Source organism: Paroedura picta, chromosome 2 (assembly GCF_049243985.1).
Source record: "Paroedura picta isolate Pp20150507F chromosome 2, Ppicta_v3.0, whole genome shotgun sequence".
Classification (NCBI taxonomy): Eukaryota; Metazoa; Chordata; class Lepidosauria; order Squamata; family Gekkonidae; genus Paroedura; species Paroedura picta.
Window position 1 is genome coordinate 62,490,647 of NC_135370.1, and position 23,254 is coordinate 62,513,900.

Below are 23,254 nucleotides of genomic sequence, written 5' to 3' on the forward strand. Positions count from 1 at the left end.
GTTCCGTGGCGAGCCCAAGGTCACCCAGCTGGTTGCATGTGGGGGAGCGCAGAATCGAACCCGGCTTGCCAGATTAGAAGTCCGCACTCCTAACTACTACACCAAACTGGCTCTCCAGTGGTTAGGAGTGCAGACTTCTAATCTGGCATGCCGGGTTTGATTCTGCACTCCCCCCACGTGTGACCAGCTGGGTGACCTTGGGCTCGCCATGGCACTGATAAAACTGTTCTGACCGGGCAGTGATATCAGGGCTCTCTCAGCTTCACCCGCCTCACAGGGTGTCTGTTGTGGGGAGAGGGAAGGCGACTGTAAGTCGCTTTGAGCCTCCTTCGGGTAGAGAAAAAGCAGCTTATAAAAACCAACTCTTCTTCTTCAGAGGAGGAGGAGGAGGCAGAGGTGGCCAAGGCAGCACCACACTGCTGCCAGAGGCCCAGCCAGCATCTGCACCACAACTGGAAGCCCAGCCAGGAATCACGTTACAGCTGAAGGCTCAGCTAGGGGCTGCGCTACACCCGGGGGACTTATTTCAGATTCTGATTTTAATGTTGCCTTCTGTATGATGAAGTTTTTCTCAACTGTATATTGATATCATTGCTCTCTTGTAGCCCATGTGAACAGTGTAATTAAAGCATTACATGTTTATGAAGAAATGGGCTTCAAGTTGCCGGTTATAGAAATAAAATTAGGGTGTTTGTTGCTATTAACAGAGGTCTCCATGGGCTTTACAGACTGTTGACTCTTTAAAGGTTCTAACTCTTGAGTTTCCTTGCACGAGGGGATTGTTCAGCGCATCAGAGTTCTGTACGTACTAATAACAGAACTAATGGAGATTGGATTTTTGAGGCTTTGCCAAAACTTCCATTAAACTGAGAGCCTTTGGTATTCTGATGAGTAAGGTAGTTTGTATGCATCATTTGCAGATGACTAGGTTTCTCTGATGCTTAATTTTTTTGTATCTCCTGGATTTTTACTGGCTTGCCCAAGTATTGTGCTGTCTCCTGATTTTGATTTGAAGGTTATATTGAATCCCTTCTGCGAAATGCCATTTTATTTCCTACTTATGCCTAAAATTCATTTTTCAAGTATCCTGACATATCTTTAACCCGCTCCTAATGGAGTGGATTAAATAATCGGTTAAGGGCCCTGAGGGTGGGCCCTGTCCGTGATGAGGAAGGGTGCCCATAGGCCCCTTTCCCCAGACTGACACTCGGAGGGCCTAATCGGCAGGCGCTTTGCGCCTGCCAATTGGCCCCTCCGAGTTTCAGTCCGGTGGCAAGGAACCAATTGCGAGCTGCGCACAGCGCGGCTCGCAATTGGTCCCTTACCGCCGGCCTCACTAATCGCGCCTCCCGACCCGCCCCCCTTCCTGCTTGCCTACCTCACGCAGCCATTTCCGCGCTGACATGCGGCCCGGACGGCCGCTGCCTCGCAGCACGCCCTCCGACTGCGGCTGCTGCGGCTGCTGCGGCCCTGTTGCCACCTCCGCCACACCTGGCCCTCGCCGGCAGCGCCCCGTGACACCACCCGCCGTGCCGCCCACCGCCCGCTGCTGCGCTTGTGGCTGCGCCACTGCCCCACGGCCCTGCACCCCGCCCGGCCTCCCACCCTCCAGCGCTGCTCCGAACGCCTCCACGCCGACCCACCCGGCCACAGAACTCCTCCGTTGCCCGCAATGTGGCCCCCAAGGTAGGCCGCGCCCCCGGACTGTGCCGCACAGCCCCAGCCGCCTCAGCCCCAGCGCGCCTCGCCAGCCCCGTTAGCGCCCGCTGCATTAAGCCTGCAGCGGGTTTATTTACTAGTCAAGTAATAAAGATAACCTATTTTGAGCTATTGTTCGGGTTGCTGTATAAGGTATAATCTGATATGGACATAGTAACATTCAGTCAATGCTTTTTTGTTGGATGGGGCTTGAACTTAAAACTACAATACCAAATTTTCTTTTGAAAGTACTATGAGGTAGGCTTTATCTGATGAAAGATTATGCTGTACTTACATACATGACGTTTTTAAAGAGTCACAGGATTCTATGTTCATTTTGCTTTTGGAACCCTTACCTGATGATCCTGCTTCCAGGCAGGCATGATGTGATTTCCCCTCTGCTGCCTTACTACTTTTGACTTATTTCTATTTCTTTGAATTGCTTCCCTGTCAAAAACTTATTGTTGAGTGCCAAGATGGATTGTGACATCAAGAGTAAACAGCCAATCAAATTCGCTCTTCTTGTGAGACTTCTGTCTTGTTGATTTTATCCAGTGAAACTCTTTGGTAATTATTTGACCCTGCCTGAGAGAGAATCCTGATTTTGCCATTGCTGGCCACCTTGAGTATTTAAAAATAATAGAAAGGTGGAATGTAAATATTGTAGTACATATGAAGAACAATAACAAAAAATGCTAGGCAGTATTTTTTTTTCCTTCAGAAAAATGAAATATCTATAACCAGTATTTGTTTCTGCAGTTTAGAGGCCAAAGTTCCTAAAATTAGTTTGTGGTGCAACTTTGATATAAGAATAAGTAAATGTTCATTTTACACCTTTGTGCCAGTATTTATTTATCATCTGGCATGTGTGCATTATAGCCAGGTGATCCTTAGGTTGTCTAGCTGCTAGGCAAGAGACGTTCAGAGGTGGTTTGCCATTGGCTGCCCTGCATCATGACCCTGGTATTCCTTCCAAGTGCTAGCCAGGGCAAAATCTGCTAAGCTTCTGAGATATGATAGAATCGGGCTTGCCTGGGGCATCCAGGTCAGGGCTCCCTTGTGCCAGCGTACAGGGAATTTGGAGGGATTGATCAACAAGGAGTCAGTATGAGAATGAGGAAGGACCAGGAACAGTTTTTTTCCCCTTGGTATGTCAAGCTGGCTAGTTTGGGTGTTGTGGGTGATAAATCAAATAATAAACAGAACAAAACAGGTAGGGCCAAGACCAGGTTCAAATCCCTGCTTGCTATGAAACTTACTGCATTGGGCTAATCATTCTGGCTTTGCTTAACCTACCTCCCAAGATAGTTGTGAGGATAAAATAGAATAGGAGAGAACCATGTAGTCTCCCCTGAGCTCCTTGGAAAGGGGACAGGATAAAGAGTCATTAGAGAGAATAATTGATCTCCCTGAACAATTGAAGACATCCTGTTCCCTTTATAGGGGTATATGGGGGGAAAAAACCACCTGCTCCTTTCATGGTCTGTGTACTAGAGATGCTGTGGTTCATGTCTACTAGAAAGCTATATGCTTTGGTAGAAGCCTTTATAATTAATATACTAGACCTGATGTTTAGCATGTGATCGCTGTTAAAGATTTCAGCCTTGTATCCAGTTTTGCCATTGTATTTTGTAATACTCAGGCAGGCTTACTATGCCATTTGCCCACCAGTGAATGCCATTGATGCGATACGTGGGTGGTAAATACATGACAAGTATTAGAGACTCCTGAGTTGGCTTAGCTGTCTTGGGAGGATGGATCCCTTGAAAGGTTGTCACTAGGAGGAGGGCCGGGAGCAGTTCCTGTTGGCAGCCGAGGACAGGGCCAGCAGTAATGCGGTTAAACTTCATAGAATGGTATGGGCTAGCTAGGGATCAGGGGGAAAAATTCAGAGTACTTCAGCAATGAATTAGACTACCTAAAGAGGTGGTGAGCTCCACCTCACTGGGAGTCTTCAAACAGTGGCTGTATAGATATTGATCATGAATAGTTTAGGTTGATCCTGCATTGAGCAAGGGGTTAGACTAAATGGTCTGCATGGCCACTTCCAGTTCTATGATTCTATGGATTAAAAATTAGTGAAATTGCAGGAAACAGAGTTGGACTAAATACACGGTTCTCCCAGTGAGGGGAAGGGAGAAGTGGGGGTCTTACAGTAGTCATTATGGGTATATATAATTCATAAATGAACTGGTAGTGGGGGTGAACTGTGGAGTTGCAAAGCCTGCTATGACAGCAGATCATTTACTATGGGGAAACTGAGGTGAGTTGTGAAAAGCTACATGAGGAACTCACTAAACTGGCTAAATGGGCAATAGCACAGCGAATGAAGCACAGTATGGATAACGAATGCATATTGGATAAGGAATCCTAGTTTTATCTATATGCTGATGGGTAAGCTGACTGAGACTGAAAGAAGTTCTTGGGGCTGTACTGGAAAAGCTTAATGGAAACGTCATTCCAGTGTGTGGCAATTGTGAAAAAGTAAACTCTATGCTAGGAGTTACTAGGAAATAAAACCTCCAGCATTGTAATGCTTTTGTATAAGCCTCATTTGGAATATTGTGCAAATTTCTTGTTGCCATATCCCCAGAAAGATACTGCAGAGCTGGAAAAAATACAGAGGAAGGAAGCCCAGATGGTTAGCAGGATTAGAGCACCTTTCCTATGAGGAAAGGCTGGAGAGCCTGGAATAGTTTCTGTCTAAAATAAAGGGGAGACATTCAAATGGGTAGCCGTGTTGGTCTGAAGTAGCACAATAAAATCAGGGCGTGAGCTTTCGAGTGCAAGCACTCTTCGTCAGACTATCAACTCCTTACATGACAGAGAAGGTTGATGGAGTTCCATTCCAAGCGGCTAAATGTGGTGCCTTCCATAAGGAGAGATTCAAATGGGTAGCTGTGTTGGTCTGAAGTAGCACGATCTATAAAATTTTATCCACGGGGTGGGAAAAGTTGGACAAAGAAAGCTTTTTCTCCCCCGCCTGTAATACTAGGACTTGGCACCCAATGAAATTGTTGGGAAATAAATTGAGGGAAAGGAAATGTTTTTCACTCAATGAGTAATTAAACAAACATTCACTTCCAGTGGAAGTGATAGCCACACAAGCATCGAGGTCTGTAAAAGAAGGTTATACAGCTTAAAGGAGGTGAGGTCCCTCAGGGGGTAGTACCCGTAGTGGGTACTCCTGCTATGGAGGCAGTGACCCTCTGGATACTAGTGCTGGGGGCAGCAGGGGAGGGCCACCCTGCGTGCTTTGTGACCCTCCAGGGCAACTGTTTGGCCACTGTGTGATCCATCAGGGCTCTTATGTTCACAACACAATCTATTTATATAGTACAGGGGGATGGGGGAGGGGTAACTTAGCAGTTCTGTGTTGATTATCTCTAGCTCTGCCTAGAATTACAGACTATATAGTTCAGCTGTGAGGGACTGCTCATTTGAAAAGAAAACTCATCCAGTCCACCAGATGCCACAAAATCAGTTCTCGTTAATGCACATGATAGGCTTAGGCTCTGTCTATGTTAGTATGTCTTCAAACAAGCATTACGGTTTTTGCAAAATGCAGCATTGTTCTGGAGTTGGAGTCAGCAAGTATTTATAATTAAAAAGGCAAACTATATAGAATTTGGAGCAATTGATCAATGAAGAGTCAGTATGAGAACCTGTTGTTTGGTAAGTTGTACACTGATTAGCATGAGCTCTTGGTGCTTACAGATTTTGGACTCACAAGTTCTCCTGGTTCTCAGCTGACAGCCATCTTAGGCATGGTTAGAGAGGCAGAGGGCAAAGTGTGAGATGTTCGGTGCTAGAAGATACTTCTATCGTTCTGGGGAGTTGCTGCTTACTGCCCAGAACTCCTGTGGCAATCTTTGATTGCCTCCTATTTTGTGGCCACTTTGTGTTGGCCATGATAAACAGAGAATATCCATTGGAGGTATGAGTACCCTCACAGTGCTCAGCTGCATTTGGCTTGCTAGCCATAAGGTGTTGACTTTTGTAAGATACACCCACTGTGCAACGTCGTACAGTTATGGGGAACTTCCATATCCTTTCAGCCCTCACTTGCTTCCGCCACATTGTTCTTTGAAGGAAATACTTCCATATTCTTAAAAGTTAGTTACTAAGTTTGGAATTATATGTGTAAAATGAGGGGGGTTCTATTAACTCTGGATTTACATTTCTGTTTAGATGACCAGGTCTCCTGGAAGCCCTGAGGGCTGTCTGACTCCTTAGTTACTGTGGCGTACTTTAGTGGCACACTTCCTTATCAAGATGTATGAAATGTAAGCAGGACTGTAAGTCATGACAATGAGCTTTCCCTGAATCTAGAACAGAAACATAGGTTAACTGCACTTAAAATTCTAAAACCCAAATGTACTACCAAATTATATGATGTCTAAACAAGCAATAATATTCCCAATAATTTGTATTGGTGATAAATGACCATGTGCTAGGCGGTATTAGTCCTAGCAGACTTTCCAGGAAAGACGTTGCCTAGATCTTACTATCTTGGGACAGCTACTGCAGACAGGCATTTGATGCCATCTTGTGTTATTTAAGCATGCTGCACTGCATTCTGCAGCTGAGTTATTAAAACAGGGTCATGGATATCAAATCCACAGTGGTCTTGGTTGATGCTTTGCAGAAATGCAGAGTGCAACAGTTCTTCATACCAAGAGGTGTGAATGTGAAATACCTCTACTCTTCTGCAAATATGGAGTTAATGCTTTTGTGCCTTCATGTTTTATTTTGTTTTTAATTTTCATTAAACTAGCGGTGTAGCTTACTGCCCTCCAGTCAAAATTGATTTTAATCTTTATTTTACTTGTTTGCTGATTCTGCTTTTCTGCTGCTTTTTAAAGGAAAAAGAACACCTTCAAAGGCTGGTTCAGAGATAGGCCGGCTTGCTACTTACAAGACAGGACACATCAGCCAATTGTGGAAGGATTTGTTGCAGGACTACAAATGGAAGTGGATTGTTTGCTTGTTCTAAACTTCTCAGCATTGAGACCACACTTCCTTATTAAAATGGTCAATTTCAGAGAGAAAACAGAGCTGTTTGATAGAGGAGATTGCCCAAGATTGGGGTTTCAAAATTTGAGGTGTAGGTAGTTGACAGGGGAGGCTTGAGAAACTCCCTGGTCTTCTACCACAGTGTTCCTCTTTTGAGGGGAGAGGCAGAATTGCTGGCCCACCCCCTCTCAATCAGTGCAGTGCCTGATGAATTGGACCATATCTCTTGTGTTGACTTTTCAGATCGGTGGAACAAAGCTGTTTTTCCCCATGAATTGTTTGATGTCCTCAGAACTTGTTTAAAGTTCTTAAGGAGCATTGTAGGCCAATGGGTCTGTGTTGCTTTGTTTCTGTTTTGATCGGCTTACTCTGGGCCAGAAGGCAAGAGGCTGCTTCCTCACAAATCAACCGTGTTTTCTCATTTACCTTTGGGGATTCTCTAAGAACATTATTTGGCCTTAAGGAGACCTCCTGGTCTATGGAATCTGAAGACTTCTGCTTTAGGCTAGTAAAATTCTTACTTTGGTTACTACCAGCTTAATATTTCTTTTCTGCTGCTATTGTCTCAAACCCTTCAGCAGATGGGTTGGGGGATGAGGTGAGAATCAGTAAGTGTAGGAAGAATTATTTGTACCCCCACACTTCTGCCTTTGTGTTAAGTTGGTAAATGCATTTTGGCATATGTATGTGCAGAGATAACATGTAGTTCCCCTTAGAGGGGCTGCGTTTACAGGGGAAGGTTCATTTTCAAAGGCAGGCAAAACTTGTGGTCAGTACACCCAAAGGTTTTTCAGTTAGAGAACAACATTTGAGAGCAGTGGCATCTTTAAGACAACAGTTTTATTCAAGGTGCAAGCTTTCTTGTGCATGCACATTTCTTCTAGCACAATGAAATGGGAATTATTCCAGTCCACAGGGTGAGCAAGAAATTAGTGCACAGCATAATGGAGATTTTTAACCAATTTAAGGAACATATAGGAATAAAAAGCCATGTTAATAAGGCTATCATTTCTTTGAGTTCAACTAATAATAATTAGTCTAGGGGCAGTGTGCATGCATAAGAAAGCTTACCCCTTGAATACAACTTTGTTGGTCACCCAATTGCTGAAAGGGACTTTGACCAGGCCTTCTTCATCTCATGTCGCCCTTCCTGAGCATGTTCAAGCAAAATTCCTAAAAGTGGCCCTGCAAGTCCCCAGATGTATGCCAAATGCATTACTCCAACTCGAGACTGGCATGGTCAGGCTGGAAGCCAAGATATGCATCGCCTCAGTAAACCACTGGCTGAAGATCAATTTCTTCCCTCAAGGGCTGACTCCACTGCTACTCCTGGGGGATTTTCAGAAAGATTAGTTGAAGACTGTTCTAGGCAAGCTTGCGAGCCTGGGCTTTTCTCTTCTTATGGTCCTGGCCTCAGGTTATGAATAAGCGAAGTGTATATTAAAACAAAGTATACTGGATATCGAATGGCAGCAAGATTTTTATTTGTTAGTTTATTGTATTTGTTGACCGCCACTCCCAGTCTAGCTGGCTCATGGTGGTTTACATCAGTTTTAAAATACGAAACTCGAATTCCCCAACCTGACTCACCCAGCCCTCTGCCCTCCTGTCCACTTAATGGCCCTCCACCAGCCTCCCATGCCACAAGGAGGGGGGTGATCAGAGGAGGGACCCAGCAGATGTTCCTTGTCCCGGCCTCAACCAGATGCCTAGTGGAAGAACTCCATTTTACAGACCCTGTAGAACTGTGATAGCTCTGACAGGGCCCTTAGCTCTTCCAGGAGCTCATTCCAACAAACAGGGGCCAGGAGGACTAAGAATGCCTCGATCCTGGTAAAGGTCAGGTGTACTTCCCGTGGGCTAGGGATGACCAACCTAATGAGGGTACCCCTTTCCTGCAAAATCTAGATATACAGTAATACTGGCTGTTTATCTCTCTTTTTAGGAGCTATATAGCCTTCACTCTTGCAAGATGCAATGCCCTGCCTTCTGCAGTACTACAAGGACAGTACAGAACAGTCACTTTTGAGGAAATTTCTGCCCTTGTGGATCGGGGGGGGGGGTTGAAAGTGTAGAAAATGTCCTCCTTTGCTGCTTGTTATATTCTGTAGTTCACAATAAGCTAATTACCCCTTTGTTAGATAATAATCTCTCAAACTTGCAAAATAACAGCCTGTTGCTGGAAGGCAGATACCCAAAATTGACAGTGCTAGGAACAAAACCCGCCAACTGATAGTGACTTCAGGGCTAGTGTAAGAATTATATAATTTTATTATACTTACCTTACAATTCTGTTCTTCTAAACAGAGTTTGCTATATTTTCTAATATTGCAATCTTTACTTCTGTTTGTTGGATTTTATGACTTGCTAATCTTTAACTGTATAATAAGTTTTGATACTTGATTGGTCTTAAAGGTGCCACTGGTCACAAACTTTGTTCTGCCCCATCAGACCAAAATGGCTCTGCTCCTGAATCTCTTTTATTTGGAGAATGTAGATGTAGATAGTGGCTCAGAGCTCCTTTTGAGAAGCCACGCAGATTGAGATATAGAATTTCCAGGATTTTTTTTAAGTGGAGGAAAAAATGTATTGGAAAAACTGAAATATATGTATTGCTTGCATTTCTTATCAAGCTAATTTTTTTGCATTAACATAAATAATTTGAGTTTTCAGTAAAATTGTACTCTTTGGCATATATGTCTTTTGCCATTTGAGAGATAGAAAAAATAGAAAACACAAATATTATAGGAAACAAGAGACAGTCTTGTAAGAATAACAGTAGGAATACTAGCATATTTCCATATCAAGCTTTATAACACTAAACTGTCCAATAGTGTCATCATGCATATGATAGAATTGATAACAAGTCACATTTAAACAATAAACATATCCTTTTACAACACCTACAATTTTATATTGGTGTGGCAACAGAGTCTGGGAGGTATTGCGGGCCTGGCTGTGGCCCACTCCAGGCCTAACCATGTCAGTCTTTAAGCCAGGGGTAGTCAAACTGCGTCCCTCCAGATGTCCATGGACTACAATTCCCAGGAGCCCCCTGCCAGCATTCGCTGGCAGGGGGCTCCTGGGAATTGTAGTCCATGGACATCTGGAGGGCCGCAGTTTGACTACCCCTGCTTTAAGCCATTCTAGGCCTGATGACGGAGAAGAGGATTGAAAGTGAGCAGTTCCTGGGTTCAGTGGGCAAGTGGTGTGGGGTGTGCGTGATTGCCCCTTGAAAATCCTGTGGGCCCCCATTTGCCATTCTCTAATACCATAGATAGTCTTACAAAAATAATCATACCACACATTTATTCATTTATGTTTGTATTTGTTTCCCTCCCTCTCTTTAGCAACTTGGGTTGGGTTACAACAAAACATAGTACATAGTTAAAATAAAATGCAATAAAGTAATTTAATTAATTAAACACTAAACTATTAAAATCAATGCTAATACTTAAAGGATTTTCTTTCTCCTGACAAAATATGGTGCACATTTCATTGGATGGATTTCTGGAAGGGAGGCTACCACTTTCAGGTGTTATAACAGCCTGGTGGGACAACTTTGTTTTACAAGCCCTGCTGAAGTGGTTAAGGTCCTGTAGGAGAGCTGTCCCCAACCCCCGGTCCGAGGACTGGTACCAGTCCGTAGATCAGTCAGTATCGGGCTGCGGCTCCTCCTCATTCTCCTCCTTGGCTGCTGCCTCGGGGGCTGCCCTGCCAATCTGCCGCCAGCTCACCTTTGGTGCTCTCCAGCAGCCACCATGGCTGGGGCTCCCCCTCGGCGTGGCACTGCACAGCTGCTGCTGGCAGCAGCGCTATGGGGCAGTGGGAAGTCAGGGGCACCAGCAGGAAAGCAAGCAGAGCAGGGGCACAGGCGGCAGTGATGTCCCTTGGCAAAAGACTACCCGTCTCCCGATTGTCAAGCGTTGACCGGTCCCCAGTGATAAAAAGGTTGGGGACCACTTCATAGGATGCTGATCTAATTTGGTAGGGCATTCCATCAGGCTGGTTCCAGGGCTGAGCAGAGGCCAGTTCAATCTCCTTGTGGCCAGGGATCCTGAGCATATTAGTTGCCATATCTTAAAACTCTTTGGAGGGCACACAGGGAGAGGCAGTCCCACGGTATAACTGCATCTTTAAATGCATTTTACTCATTTCAAAAAATAGACCTTTTTTTACGATAACGCATTGTTTTTCCTTTGGGTTGAATGCAGGGATACTGTTGCAAATCCGATGATAATGAGAATGTGCAATTAAAGTGTGGTCAAGGACCTTAACAAAAGAGTGTCCCCTGTGATGCAGTATGCCTCAGCCAATCCAATGCAGTGTCTGCTATTTTGCTGTCTTCTCTGGAAGTGTGATCACTTTCACTATGTAATCCTTGTCCATGGTTCCTCTATATATTTGTGAAACAGCCTGGGGGTGGGGGTGGGACATGTCCGGCTGTCCAAGTTGGAATAGGGCCAATTGGGGTGCAGCCAGCAAAGCTGATTGGCCCTGCCCCTGCCCCTACAGCTCTCGTCCTCCATCCCTGGACTCTAGCCTCTTTGCTGTCAGACGTGCCTCCCCCATGGAGCCAGCAGCAGGTAAGAGTGCAAAGGTCGTGGTGGATGGCTTGCTAACGAGGGCCTCTTGGCCTGCTAGGCTGGGTCTGCTAATGAGGGCCTCCTGGCCTGCTGACTGCCTGCCAGGAGCTCTGTCCTGGGCCTGCTAAGAAGCTGGCCAGCCTGCGAGCTGTGGCCCAAATCCACCTGCCTTGCTGGGGGCTAGGGGAGGAGGCCCTTTCAAGGCCCATTCTTAGGAATGGGCTTTGAAGCAAGTACTTACATATTTGTAACTAGGAGATTGCAAAGATGCCATAAGTCTCCATTACTCACAGTCATCAATTGAAGCTAAACCCAGTAGAGCTCCTGAACTTCCTGCAACTTGAGGGGAGCGCGGAACAATGCATAAACACAGATCATGCATTATGTAGCAGTTTAAACAGTGCTTCCTTGAAACAGTTCCCTGGAAGAGATCCAGTGATACCCACATCTTGTTCTTGGCTTGTTATATATTGATCAGCCGGTGACAAATTACACAACGAAGGTTACCAAAACAGAATTTCTTTCACAACAATTTAAACAAAGGAAATTACTATTCTGGAGCATCATCTTTTATGAGTGGTTGTAAGGCTTAAGACTTTTTGCATATAACAGACAAAAACGCAGTTATGTCTGATGATGGGGCGGGGGGGTGTATTGGAAAGACTTGTGGAAGTTTTGCTTTTCAATGAGATACAACAGAGTGCATTAGACAGCTTCTGTTCTAGGGAGCTGATAAGTCCCGGTACACTTTAAAAAGAATTACTGTTTTCTGAGGCTGAGGCAACTGGAAGGTATGAACTTGACACTTATGCTTACAAAATGATGATAAAAGCATTGCTTAAATGCAGCTTATTTTCAGAGTATATCTTGTATACGTGGCTAAATCTTTAGACCCAGAAAAAAATGTGTGTGCCCACTATGATTCTTTGGCACTGTGCAGATAAAGTTGCTTCCATCTGCCCCAGTTTCATACCACAGTCTGTTTAGTTTGACTTCAGGATGCTATTGGGGCATATTCTGGTCCCAGTTATTTGAATGACTTTCAGTTGGTGAGGTCTGATGACGTAGACATGCTGATTAGAAGTATGCAGCCCACCATTAGTAGATGTAATCCTTTTTTTGTGGCTGATATTATTTAAGCCACATTGAGTTAGTCAAGTGGGTCTGAAGGTAATAAACAAGGGAAGAATATAGTTCAACTAATTTGAAAGAAGTGATTATGAGATGTCACTGAAGAAGGCACCTCCTGAATCTAGATGACATAAGTAATTGCTACCTATCAGTCAACAAGCAGGTGGTAGGTACGCAGCTTCAGGAAACTTTGGAGGAGATATTCTAGATTATTTTTATTCTTGATTCAGGCTTGGTTTTTGGGACAGATAACCTAACTGCATCTTTCCTGGACCCATAACAAGTGCATTTTGGATCTCTCGACAGTTTTCAGTATCATCAGCCCTGACTAGGTCAAGCATAGTGGTACCACACTTTGGGGGTTCTGCTCTAGGCTTGCTGGTTCCACAAGATATTGCTGGTCACCTCATGCCATGGGGACCCACAGGGGGCCCATCTTGTTCTCCATGTTGTTACACATCTACATGAAATTGCTGGGACAAGTTTTCTGAAAATCTGGAGTGAGTTGCATCTAGCAATACCATCCCACAGCAGGGTTGTTCTGAGGGATGGGATGCTTATTCAACCGATAAACTGAAATTTACTCCAGGTAAGACTAAAGTGTAGTTGGTCAGTGACAAAGCTTATCAAGGGTTGGAAATCTACCAGTTCTGGAAGGAATTTCACTGCCCCCAAAGGACCAGATTTTTGGCATGGTTATGCTGCTTTATCTTAGCCTGTGATTGGAGGCTCAAGTCTCCTCTGTAGATGTAGTTCATTTTATCAGCTTTGGTTGGCTCATCACCTATGGTTATTCCTCAGAGTGTTGTGTGGACCATAATGATCCATGTTATGTGTGTCTTTTATGTGTCTTTAAAAATTGTTTGGAAATGTCACGTGATCCAAAATATAAGGGCCAGTTTGTTGCTAGGGCTTGACGTACTGGTTTAAGACCCTGAGTGCTTGCAATTGGTATATTATTGGGATTATGATGTTAGTCAACTATAGTCATCAGCAAGTAAGATGAGAGTGTAATCTGTATTTTACCTCTGCAGCTATAATAGACTGTTTCAAAATAAAACATCTGGAGGACAATTTGGTGATCCAAGGAAGTCAGCATGGATTTGTCTCCAACAGATCCTGTCAGACCAACCTGGTTTCCTTTTTTGACCAAGTAACAGGTTTGCTGGATTGTGGAAATTCAGTTGATGTCATTTACTTGGATTTTAGTCAAGCTTTTGATAAGGTTCCCCATGATGTTCTGATGGATAAATTGAAGGACTGCAATCTGGATTTCCAGATAGTTAGGTGGATAGGGAATTGGTTAGAGAACCGCACTCAAAGAGTTGTTGTCAATGATGTTTCATCAGACTGGAGGGAGGTGAGTAGCAGGGTACATCAGGGCTCGGGGCTCGGACCGGTACTTTTTAACATATTTATTAATGATCTAGATGAAGGAGTGGAGGGACTACTCATCAAGTTTGCAGATGACACCAAATTGGGAGGTCTGGCAAATACTCCGGAAGATAGAGACAGAGTTCAACGAGATCTGAACAAAATGGGCAAATGGGCAAATGAGAACAAGATGCAGTTTAATAAAGATAAGTGTAAAGTTCTGCATCTGGGTCAGAAAAATGAAAAGCATGCCTACTGGATGGGGGATATGCTTCTAGGTAACACTGTGTGTGAACGAGACCTTGGGGTACTTGTGGATTGTAAGCTAAACATGATCAGGCAGTGTGATGCAGCGGTAAAAAAAGCAAATGCCATTTTGGGCTGTATCAACAGGGGCATCACATCAAAATCAGAAGAGGATGATCTGGGGCCAAGGGACCAAGCCCTATGAAGATAGGTTGAGGGACTTGGGAATGTTCAGCCTGGAGAAAAGAAGGTTGAAAGGGGACATGATAGCCCTCTTTAAGTATTTGAAATGTTGTTACTTGGAGGAGGGCAGGATGCTGTTTCCATTGGCTGCAGAGGAAAGGACGCACAGTAATGGGTTTAAACTACAAGTACAACGATATAGGGTAGATATCAGGAAAAAAATGTTCACAGTCAGAGGAGTTCAGCAGTGGAATAGGCTGCCTAAGGAGGTGGTGAGCTCCCCCTCACTGGCAGTCTTCAAACAAAGGTTGGATACACACTTTTCTTGGATGCTTTAGGATGCTTTGGGCTGATCCTGCATTGAGCAGGGGGTTGGACTAGATGGTCTGTGTGGCCCCTCTATGATTCTATGTATTGTTCTTATGTTCTATGTAAACCGCCCTGAGCCTCCGGGAAGGGTGGTGTATAAATATAATAAATAAGTAATGTAATTTTGTTATTATTTGACTGCCAGCATAACAGTTTAGAATTTTGTCTGTTATTGTCATTTGTATAATTCTGCGTAATTGTTCAGGAGGAATAGGGCTGTAATAATATGGAATTGCTCATGAGAATGATTTTACAAAAGGACAAGGGCTGTACTTAATGACATTGTTTATTAGATGCATTGATTCTTAATTTCTGTAATCCAGTTTTTTTGCATTTCTTGTGTCATGTACTGGTTTTATTGCATTGTTTTCTAACTTTGTAATCCAGTCTTATTACAGTATTTATAGTGTGACACATACTGTTACTTTTACTGCTAAATTTTGTAATCTGCTGAGTTCTGGGGAGGAAGTTGGACTGTAAATAAAGTAAATTAATTAATGCGGTTGTCACCTGATTATAGAAAATATAAATGCTTTGAATTTCAGAGGAATTGAATTTTCATGTTACTGCTTTTGGAAGCTTCCAGCTTCTACTGGACTTGATGACACTGAAAAAAATCACAGTTGTCCCGAATACATTGCCAATGCCTGTAACGTAAATACCATTTTCCTACCATTTTAGGATTAAAGCATGAGCATTTGAATATTACACTAGTGCATATACAGTAGCTAGGATGTGCACATCAGTTCATTGCACATGTCCCTGCTAAGTGAAGGAAAAACTAGTTTGTTATTAGCGTCTCTGTCACAACAATTGCAAGTTACCAAACAGCACTGAGTTGATATATGTGCTATTTTGAGCCAGAGATTATGAACTTCAGTCTCAGCAGTCAAACTAAAACTTGCTTTTCAGATCATGTTTTATACTGGTCCCAAAAGTAGGCTTTCAGAAGTAACTTGAACTAACTCTCACCCTATGACTATTGGATTGTAAAATCAAAGGTGGTCAGTCATAACTGATCCATCCTGTTCTCCTTTCTACAACAAATATTATTTGGGAGTAATATGTTTAGTACTGCTTGGTTTGCGCTATGTGTGTCCCCTTATGTGGCTTAGACAATTGGCAGGATTCACACAGCATATTCTCAATGAACATTGTGTGCATGGATGGAGCTAAAATGAAAAGTGATCTATAACAACGTGGGGTATTGGCTAAGGCATATATTTTACAAGTAACGGCAAGGACATTAGAGAAGGGAGCCAGGCATAGGGTACTGTAGAATCTGTTCATTAGGAAATGCATTTCTTTATGCTAAGGTGACTTTCTCTGTTCTTACAGTTAGATGAGTAATGTTTTTGATGTCTTTATACTCTTCCAGTTATTCACATGCCCTGTGTATGGAATTCTAAAAGCAGGTGCATTGATATAATAAGTTTCTAGCAGGAAAAAAATGGGTCATTATATTTAGTAAGAGCTTCACTTAAGCATTGCATCAGGGACAGGCTCTGTACTTCATATAGAACAAGGACTATCTTCTGGAAATACTCAGAAGATAGTCTTTGTTCTATATGAAGCAGTACTCAGAAAGCATGTGGGTGCTCCGATGTGTATGATATGTGATCATTCTCCTTTCTATAATTCTTTAAAATTACATTTCCTCCAAGAGTTTTGGCAAGGTCATTAGATGCAACCCACTATTTTATATTTATAGAAACCAAGTTTTGTTGGGCCACCTACAGGATTCAGCAGGAGTCTAGGAGAACAGTGTTCAGCTAAAATAATTCCTTATCTGGCAGTTGCATAGGTTGATATTTGGGGGCTCATCTTTAACACCCTGTTGGCATTTTTCTGTGGAAATATGTCAGAGTTCTGTTCTTTCCCTTTCACAACAGCTTCACATAGATGGTTGCTGTCATCTGTGCATGACAGTAAAAATTCAGTGTGCTGACATGTAGTAAATTCCCCAAACAAGAGCCGTATAATGCCTTTGATTAAAACCAATGAAAATAACACAAGATGGCATACAAGCTTTTGAACTCTTCAGGCCAGGATCGTGAGGCCTCATTTGCACCCTGAAAGCAATGCTTTACTGACTTCGTTGGGCTCAGGGAGTGGCAAGTATCATGCTGTATTCCTCACGTTCTGGGGAAAAGCAGAAATGTATAAAAGCCATCCCGCTGAAATCATTTTTAAAAGTAGTTAATCCAGGGTGTTCCTAACGCTGAACTCTTAAAAGGCTGTGTTAGCACAAGAGAGCGCTGTAGTCATATGAGCAATGAAATAAATTAATTGTTGTTTGTACACTTAGTGGTGTGGATCCTGCTTAGAAATTGCACGGGTGCAAGGGGGGCTTTTTGCTGGTTCCCCTCTCCTGTGAGAAACCTCTGATCCCAAACTATTCCTGGGTGACCTCCATCTCCAAGGAGCAGCATTGGAGGGGAGGGATCTGCCATGGGGAAGGGGAATCTGCAAAAATGCTCTCCTCTTTGAACGTTCTAGGCAATATCCATGCTATTGTGTCTTTCATGGCTCTTTTTCTTTCAGTTGACAAATCCTTCTCTATTGCTGACATCAGAAATACATATAAGCAGTACAATTACAGATGCTAATATGGCCTCCAGGGTCACTGCCATATGTGAGGAAACAGTTCAAATTGGCATGTATGGATGTACGCACACATCAGAATGGTTTTTCTATGATACATTTGTAGGGTGGCACTTTGAAGAATAAATATGTTAATTGTGGGGCTCCAAAAGATATATTTGGATACATTTTATAAGTGGTGTGAGCCTCTTTATTTATGTGAGTAATCATCACCCTAAGTATTCATACACATAGACACTTAGACACACATACATATATCTGTCTGTCTGTCTGTCTATCTGTCTATCTCATTTTAATACAACCACTCCCAGCAAAGCTGGCTCATGGTGGTTTACAACCAATAAAACATATCATATATTATTATTTATTTAATTATATTCCACCGCTCCCAGCTCACGGCAGGTTACAGATCAAACCCCAATAAAACATACAATTAATTACCCCATTAAAATAAAATTAACCCCCCCCCCATGGCAGCGACAGTTCCAACTAGCTGTTATCTGGTGCCAAGGGGACTCAGAGTGCCGATTCACCACACACAGTGATGGTTGGCTGGTGGAGAACCTATCGGTCTCTAGTTCTCCTTTCTACTCATCTGCCCAACCACCAGGGGGGGGCGTCAGATCTTCCAAGTCCAGCCTCAACCGCAGACCTGGCGGAAGAATTCCATCTTGCAAGCCCTGCAGAATGCCAGACATACATTCATACCTACATACAAACATACATACATGCATACATACACAGTTAATATATTTTTATTGCATAATGCTCTTCATTATATATTTAAATGCATTTTAGTTTGTTTACCATTTTATAGTCCCCATTATTACATCACATGAGCGTATTTAAATATTAGACCACTGAAGAAGACCTCAAGAGAGATTGAAACACGTTTGGTTTTCTGTTGTTGTTTTTTTGCATTTATCCACATGTCAGAATGTTTTGGATTAGTGCATGATATATGTTAATGTTTCAAAATGTTGTATGTGCAGAGGTAATGAAATATTTGCATTTTAATATTTAATATATTCTGCTGCCCAGTCTATCAATTTCCTAGTATGTGTATACAGGTTGGGTTACTTTGTTCTCTCTTTTGTTGTTTTATTGCAGTAATTGGGAATTAGGTAGAAGACTAGTAAATATGGCATGTGATATGTGTGTCAGCCTCATCTTAATTGAACTGATGGCTCCACTTTTTTTTCCTGTTCTCTTCCCAAACCTATCTGATGTATGGACAAGTAAGCTTTTGCAGTCTTCTGGATACTAAATTCAGCACCTGGTCATAGTATATTAACTGCTAATCACAAGTCTTATGTACATAGCACCAGAGGTGGTGAGATGGGATGAACTGCAAAATGTGGGTAGATTCCAAAGGAACACAGGACAGACCTGCAAATGTATCTCAGTAATTGTATTTACAGTTCTAGGAATCATGAACTGAATTAAGATAGGAAATGCTGACTATACATTTTAAAACCAGGTGTGCTGGGTAGCAATATAAAGGAAGATGCTATAAAGGCTCTGCATTATTTCTTGACTTGAGCATCAAGACTGTATGTGGAAACAAACCAGGAGCTCTCTTCTAGATTCAGTCTCTTGGGGTTTGAGCCAAGCATTCAATTTTGTAATGAGTACAATAATTAGAATGCATTCCTGCAGCTTCCAAGAATTGTGTGGTTTTTTTTGGGGGGGGGGGGCAGATGAAAAAGACCTTTTACTCAGTGATTATTGTCCGGTGATTTGTATCCTTATATCCATTTTGTTTAAGCCTGCTTTTTATGTTAATACCCATTGGCAGTATAAAAAATTGTTCAGGAGCCTCACAGTGACCCCAGGAAAAATGAAACCATTAAGTATGTTAATTTAATCATTACAGTGAAGCTTTATAGATGAGCCAAGAGGTGCCTGTTAATTTGATTGCTGGTCCAAGGTGCTTCCTGTACCAGTAAGGTTGGAAGTGGCTTCCGTTAATCTGCAGTCTAGTAAATGTATTTAAAGTGTTCCTGTTCCCCACCAGCACTGCAAAGACAAGCAGAGAGAGAGAGAGAGAGAGAGAGCACTTGCGGGCAGCACTCCGTTTCTAAGAGTCATCGTTTGTGATTTTTGACAATTTAAAGTCTGCTTCTAAAAATAAAGTTGGACGTAATTGAAAGTGGACGTAGCCTTGAAATATGAAATTACAGAACATCTATGTGAAATGTTTCAATTGTCATTATTTTCCTTTGACTGACGGCCTCTGTTCCTACCTTTGTCACAGTGATCATATGGAAAATATTTCTGGCTATTTAATGAAGTATACAAATCTTGTCACGGGCTGGCAATACCGGTAAGTTTGATTCTTTTTTTTAATTCTGTTTTGTGAGCTAATTAAATTAAACTGCATTAATTCTGTAAGTATAAAATTGTCTTAAAATGCTGTAAGAGGCCGAACTTTCTCCAGTTTTAGGAAAGAATAATAACATTTCAGATAAAAGCTTTATCTCAGTACTCTCTTTACTTTAGTACAATATCTTGGTTAAGTGAGCTGTAAATTTCTCCCAAGCAGGAGTTTTGTACCTTTATATTGCAAAAAAAAAAAAGAGGTTGTGCAGGAGAGAACACAACTCTGAAGTCATTTTGAAAAATCAAATTATAGCAAAGTCCAGTCACAAAGCGTGTTTTGATTTTAGATTTATATTGCCTACACAGTACTGTGGATCGCTGCTGAAGGTTGCTATTAGTATTCGGAGCCAACAGTCAGCATTTATGTACTAGACTATAACTATTTCAGCTATCCTTTGAGGTAAATATTTGTGCTGCACCTGGGGAATTTTGATGCTTGAATGATGCACATTTCACAGGTCTCATGAAGCTCTGAGCAAGCCTAGTTTGCTTATCTAGCTCTCTCCACTCCCTCTTTCCCTATAGTCTTTCCTCCAACCCCCAAATTTTGATGCCAACCATGTTTGAGATTGGGATCCCCTCCTGTCCTACAGACTTTTTCTTGCATTTCTTTTTTTGTCTTAAGTTAATTTTTGTAATTCCCTTTCCACCTCAATGCTCTAATTGTATGATATGCTAGGCTCAAGGAACAGTGTTTCACATCTTGTTAAACATTTGTGGATTTAACTAAATGCTTCTGTCTTGACTGCCTGCACTATTTTAGCTTGAAACTTTGTGTACACGGATCTAGACTATTTGTTTGTTTGTTTGTTTGTTTATTTACCGCCCTCCCTGAAGGCTCAGGGCGGTTTACATAAGAACAAAGAACAATACATGAAACAGTCTATAACAGTGGTCCCAAACCTTTATTAGGCTGGGGACCGGCAGGGCATCGGGCCGCGCCCGCGGGGACCGCGCCCTCGCGTGCCACGCCCATGTTTCGGCCCACGCCCGTGAGCCGCACTCGCGGATCGGCCCGCGCCCGCGAGCCACGCCTGCGGATCGGGCCGCGCAGGCACAGCCTGCACGGGTGCGGCCCGGCCCTGATTCTCTCTCCCCGCCCTCCCGCAGTAAGAATCTTCCCGGGCCGCAAGCTTGCGGCCTGGGAAGTTTTTTACTGCGGGGAGAGGGAGCTGCGGCCCGGCGCCGGGCCGCGGCCCACAGGTTGGGGACCACTGGTCTATAACATGTGAATAACCTTACAATAATAACGCATAGTTGTAACCATATAACAATATAACAGTATAAACAATATAAACAATGCAACAGTGCAACAATGCAAATGGAATTCAGAGGGGAGGGCAGGGGGGAGCAGGTGCCCTTCAGTCACTGTTGGTTTTGTCTGGTCTCAACCAAATGCCTGGCGGAAGAGCTCCTTTTTGCAGGCTCTGCAGAACTGTTTAAGCCCCATCAGGGCTCTGATCTCCTCCGGGAGCTCGTTCCACCAGGTGGGGGCCAGAACAGAGAATGCTCTGGCCCTGGTCGAGACCTGGCGGACTTCTTTAGGGCCAGGGATCCTTAGCTGGTTGGTAACAGTGGAGCACAGAGCTCTTTTGTGGGCATAGGTGGGGAGGCGATCCCTCAGGTACACTGGGCCCTGACCACGTATGGCCTTGAAGGTAATTACCAATTTATTATTGAATGATTTATCTCAAATATGCACTTTGGGTTCTGTATTAACTAAGCATTTCAGGACCTTTATTCTACAAAATAAACCTTCCAGATAGAGCATTGACTGGCCTGGCTTTAGTGATATGGCCAGAATAGTGCAATTACATCTTTTAATAATGGGAAATGGTGACTTTTATCACTGATGATATTTATGTATGTGGACTTCCATAGGCTAAAACACAGTTGTTTGCTTTCTTGCTCACATTCATCTGGTCCCAGTGGCTAGAGCTGGTTAAACAGATTTAACTGTTCTGATTTTGTGTTTTCACTACTAGTAAAGCCCGTTGCATATTGTAATGCAACGGGGGCTAGCACATGGTTTGGTGTGGGTTTAGTGTCTCACTTGGAAGCTGTCACCCCTAAGAGGAGGTCTTTCTGTGCACAGCAGTCTAGACCCTAGTCAGTATTATTCACACCTAGGTAGAACATGAATCTATACCAATCTATACCAATCTGGCAACCTTAACTCCTCTCTGCAATGTTTTCTTGACCTGAAATAGGTCAAGAGGTACTATGTTGTCTGTAAGGCCAAGTATTTGCCTAATAAAAGTGGATCACCTAGTTCCCCCCAAAGTCTTACTGTCAACCTTGTAAAGCTAACTCCTATTGAAATTTTGAGCCACTTATGCCTTTGATTTCATAGGACCTTCTTGGCTAATACTGATTTTTATTTACCAGGCCAAGCTTGAGAAAAGTCACTTCAGTTCCTATGTCTCTCCAGCTGTTTACTTGTTAACCATTTATAGTTTCAGCCTGTAAATATTCTTTATTTAGATCTTCCTGTGCTTTCCAGACTCACAGGGCTCATGCTGGTCTGTCTATCTGTTTGTGCCTCAAAATGCAAACAGTTGCTGGTAAGGGCCTGGTAAAAGCCCATTGCCCAGGCAGGACACACCTGCACTACGCCACTCCAACCTCAGCCTGCAAGCCTCTACCATGCTCATCTGTAGATTATAATAATCAGATCTGCAGGCAAAAATGGCTGCATTGCACTCTAAGGCACTGTACCACTTTAAGACCCTCCTCCAAACCTCCAGGAATATTTCCAACTCAAGCCTGGAGAGCTCCTGGAATTATAGCTCTTCTCCAGATTATAAAGATGAGCTTCCCAGGTGAAAATGGCTGTTTTGGTGGTTGGACTCTGAGGCATTGTACGATTTTGAAGTCCCACCTCTAAACCTCCAGGAATATTTCCAAACCAGGGGTAGCCAACCCTCAGGTGGGACCTGGGGAGCTCCTAGAATAACAGCTCATCTGTAGACTATAAAGATCAGCTTCCCAGGCAGAAATAGCTGCTTTGGAGGGCGGACAGGGTTGTGCAGAAGAAGCATTTAAGGCCTCCCACGCAGATTGTTGTGGAGATGAAACACTTGAGACCTACTGCATGGGGTTGTTGTGCAGATGAAACAGGAGGCAAAAGAACCTCCACAATAGCATCCAATTTTATCTGCACAACAACCTTGTGCAGTAGGCCTCATATGTTCAGAGAGTTGCAGAGAAGAGACATGCATTACTTGGCTGTGTCTTCCCTCCAGCAGCGAGACCTGCCACAGTAGTATTTTAAGTAAGAGGGGGCTTTTCTCTATGGCCTCTCTGTCAGCCAGCAGTTAGGCAGAATGGGAAAGCTTTCACCCCTCAAAAGGAAAGCATGCCCATACCCACACCATGTCCTTGCCTTCCTTCACAGCAGGCCTGAAGGGAGGGGGAGGTGCGGAATCCTGATCAAGAGCAGCAGCTGGCTCTGGGGAAGAGGAGACTCCACTAATAGGAGTTTTTGTCATTGAAAGTATGAATCACTCGTTATGTATATGATAGTAATATTTTTTGAAGAGTGGAGAAACAAGAAACATAGATAAAGAATAAAATTGTAGCAAAACACAAAGTATTCAAAAATCTAATTGGCTTAACACATCAACTACCAGCAGCCTGGTCAGATAGGAACACGCTGTAGTTGG

The 23,254-nt window shown here is 43.2% G+C and overlaps 2 protein-coding genes across 5 annotated transcripts in view; one reads left to right on the forward strand and one right to left on the reverse strand.

Moving 5' to 3' along the window:
- The window catches only part of LOC143829456 (glycerol-3-phosphate dehydrogenase 1-like protein), a 52,748-nt gene extending 50,567 nt beyond the window's left edge, over positions 1 to 2,181 (reverse strand). For both annotated transcript variants that reach the window (XM_077320361.1, XM_077320362.1), the window contains exon 1: positions 2,055 to 2,181. The gene's annotated coding sequence lies outside the window, so the exon portion shown is untranslated. The remainder of the gene's footprint in view (positions 1 to 2,054) is intronic.
- OSBPL11 (oxysterol binding protein like 11) overlaps positions 1 to 23,254 on the forward strand; it is a 67,275-nt gene that overhangs the window by 14,640 nt on the left and 29,381 nt on the right. For all 3 annotated transcript variants that reach the window (XR_013228155.1, XM_077320344.1, XM_077320345.1), the window contains exon 2: positions 19,465 to 19,533. Coding sequence is in view for 2 of the 3 variants with exons in the window: in XM_077320344.1 (XP_077176459.1) it covers positions 19,465 to 19,533 (69 nt within the window). In the remaining variant the exon portion in view is untranslated. The remainder of the gene's footprint in view (positions 1 to 19,464; positions 19,534 to 23,254) is intronic.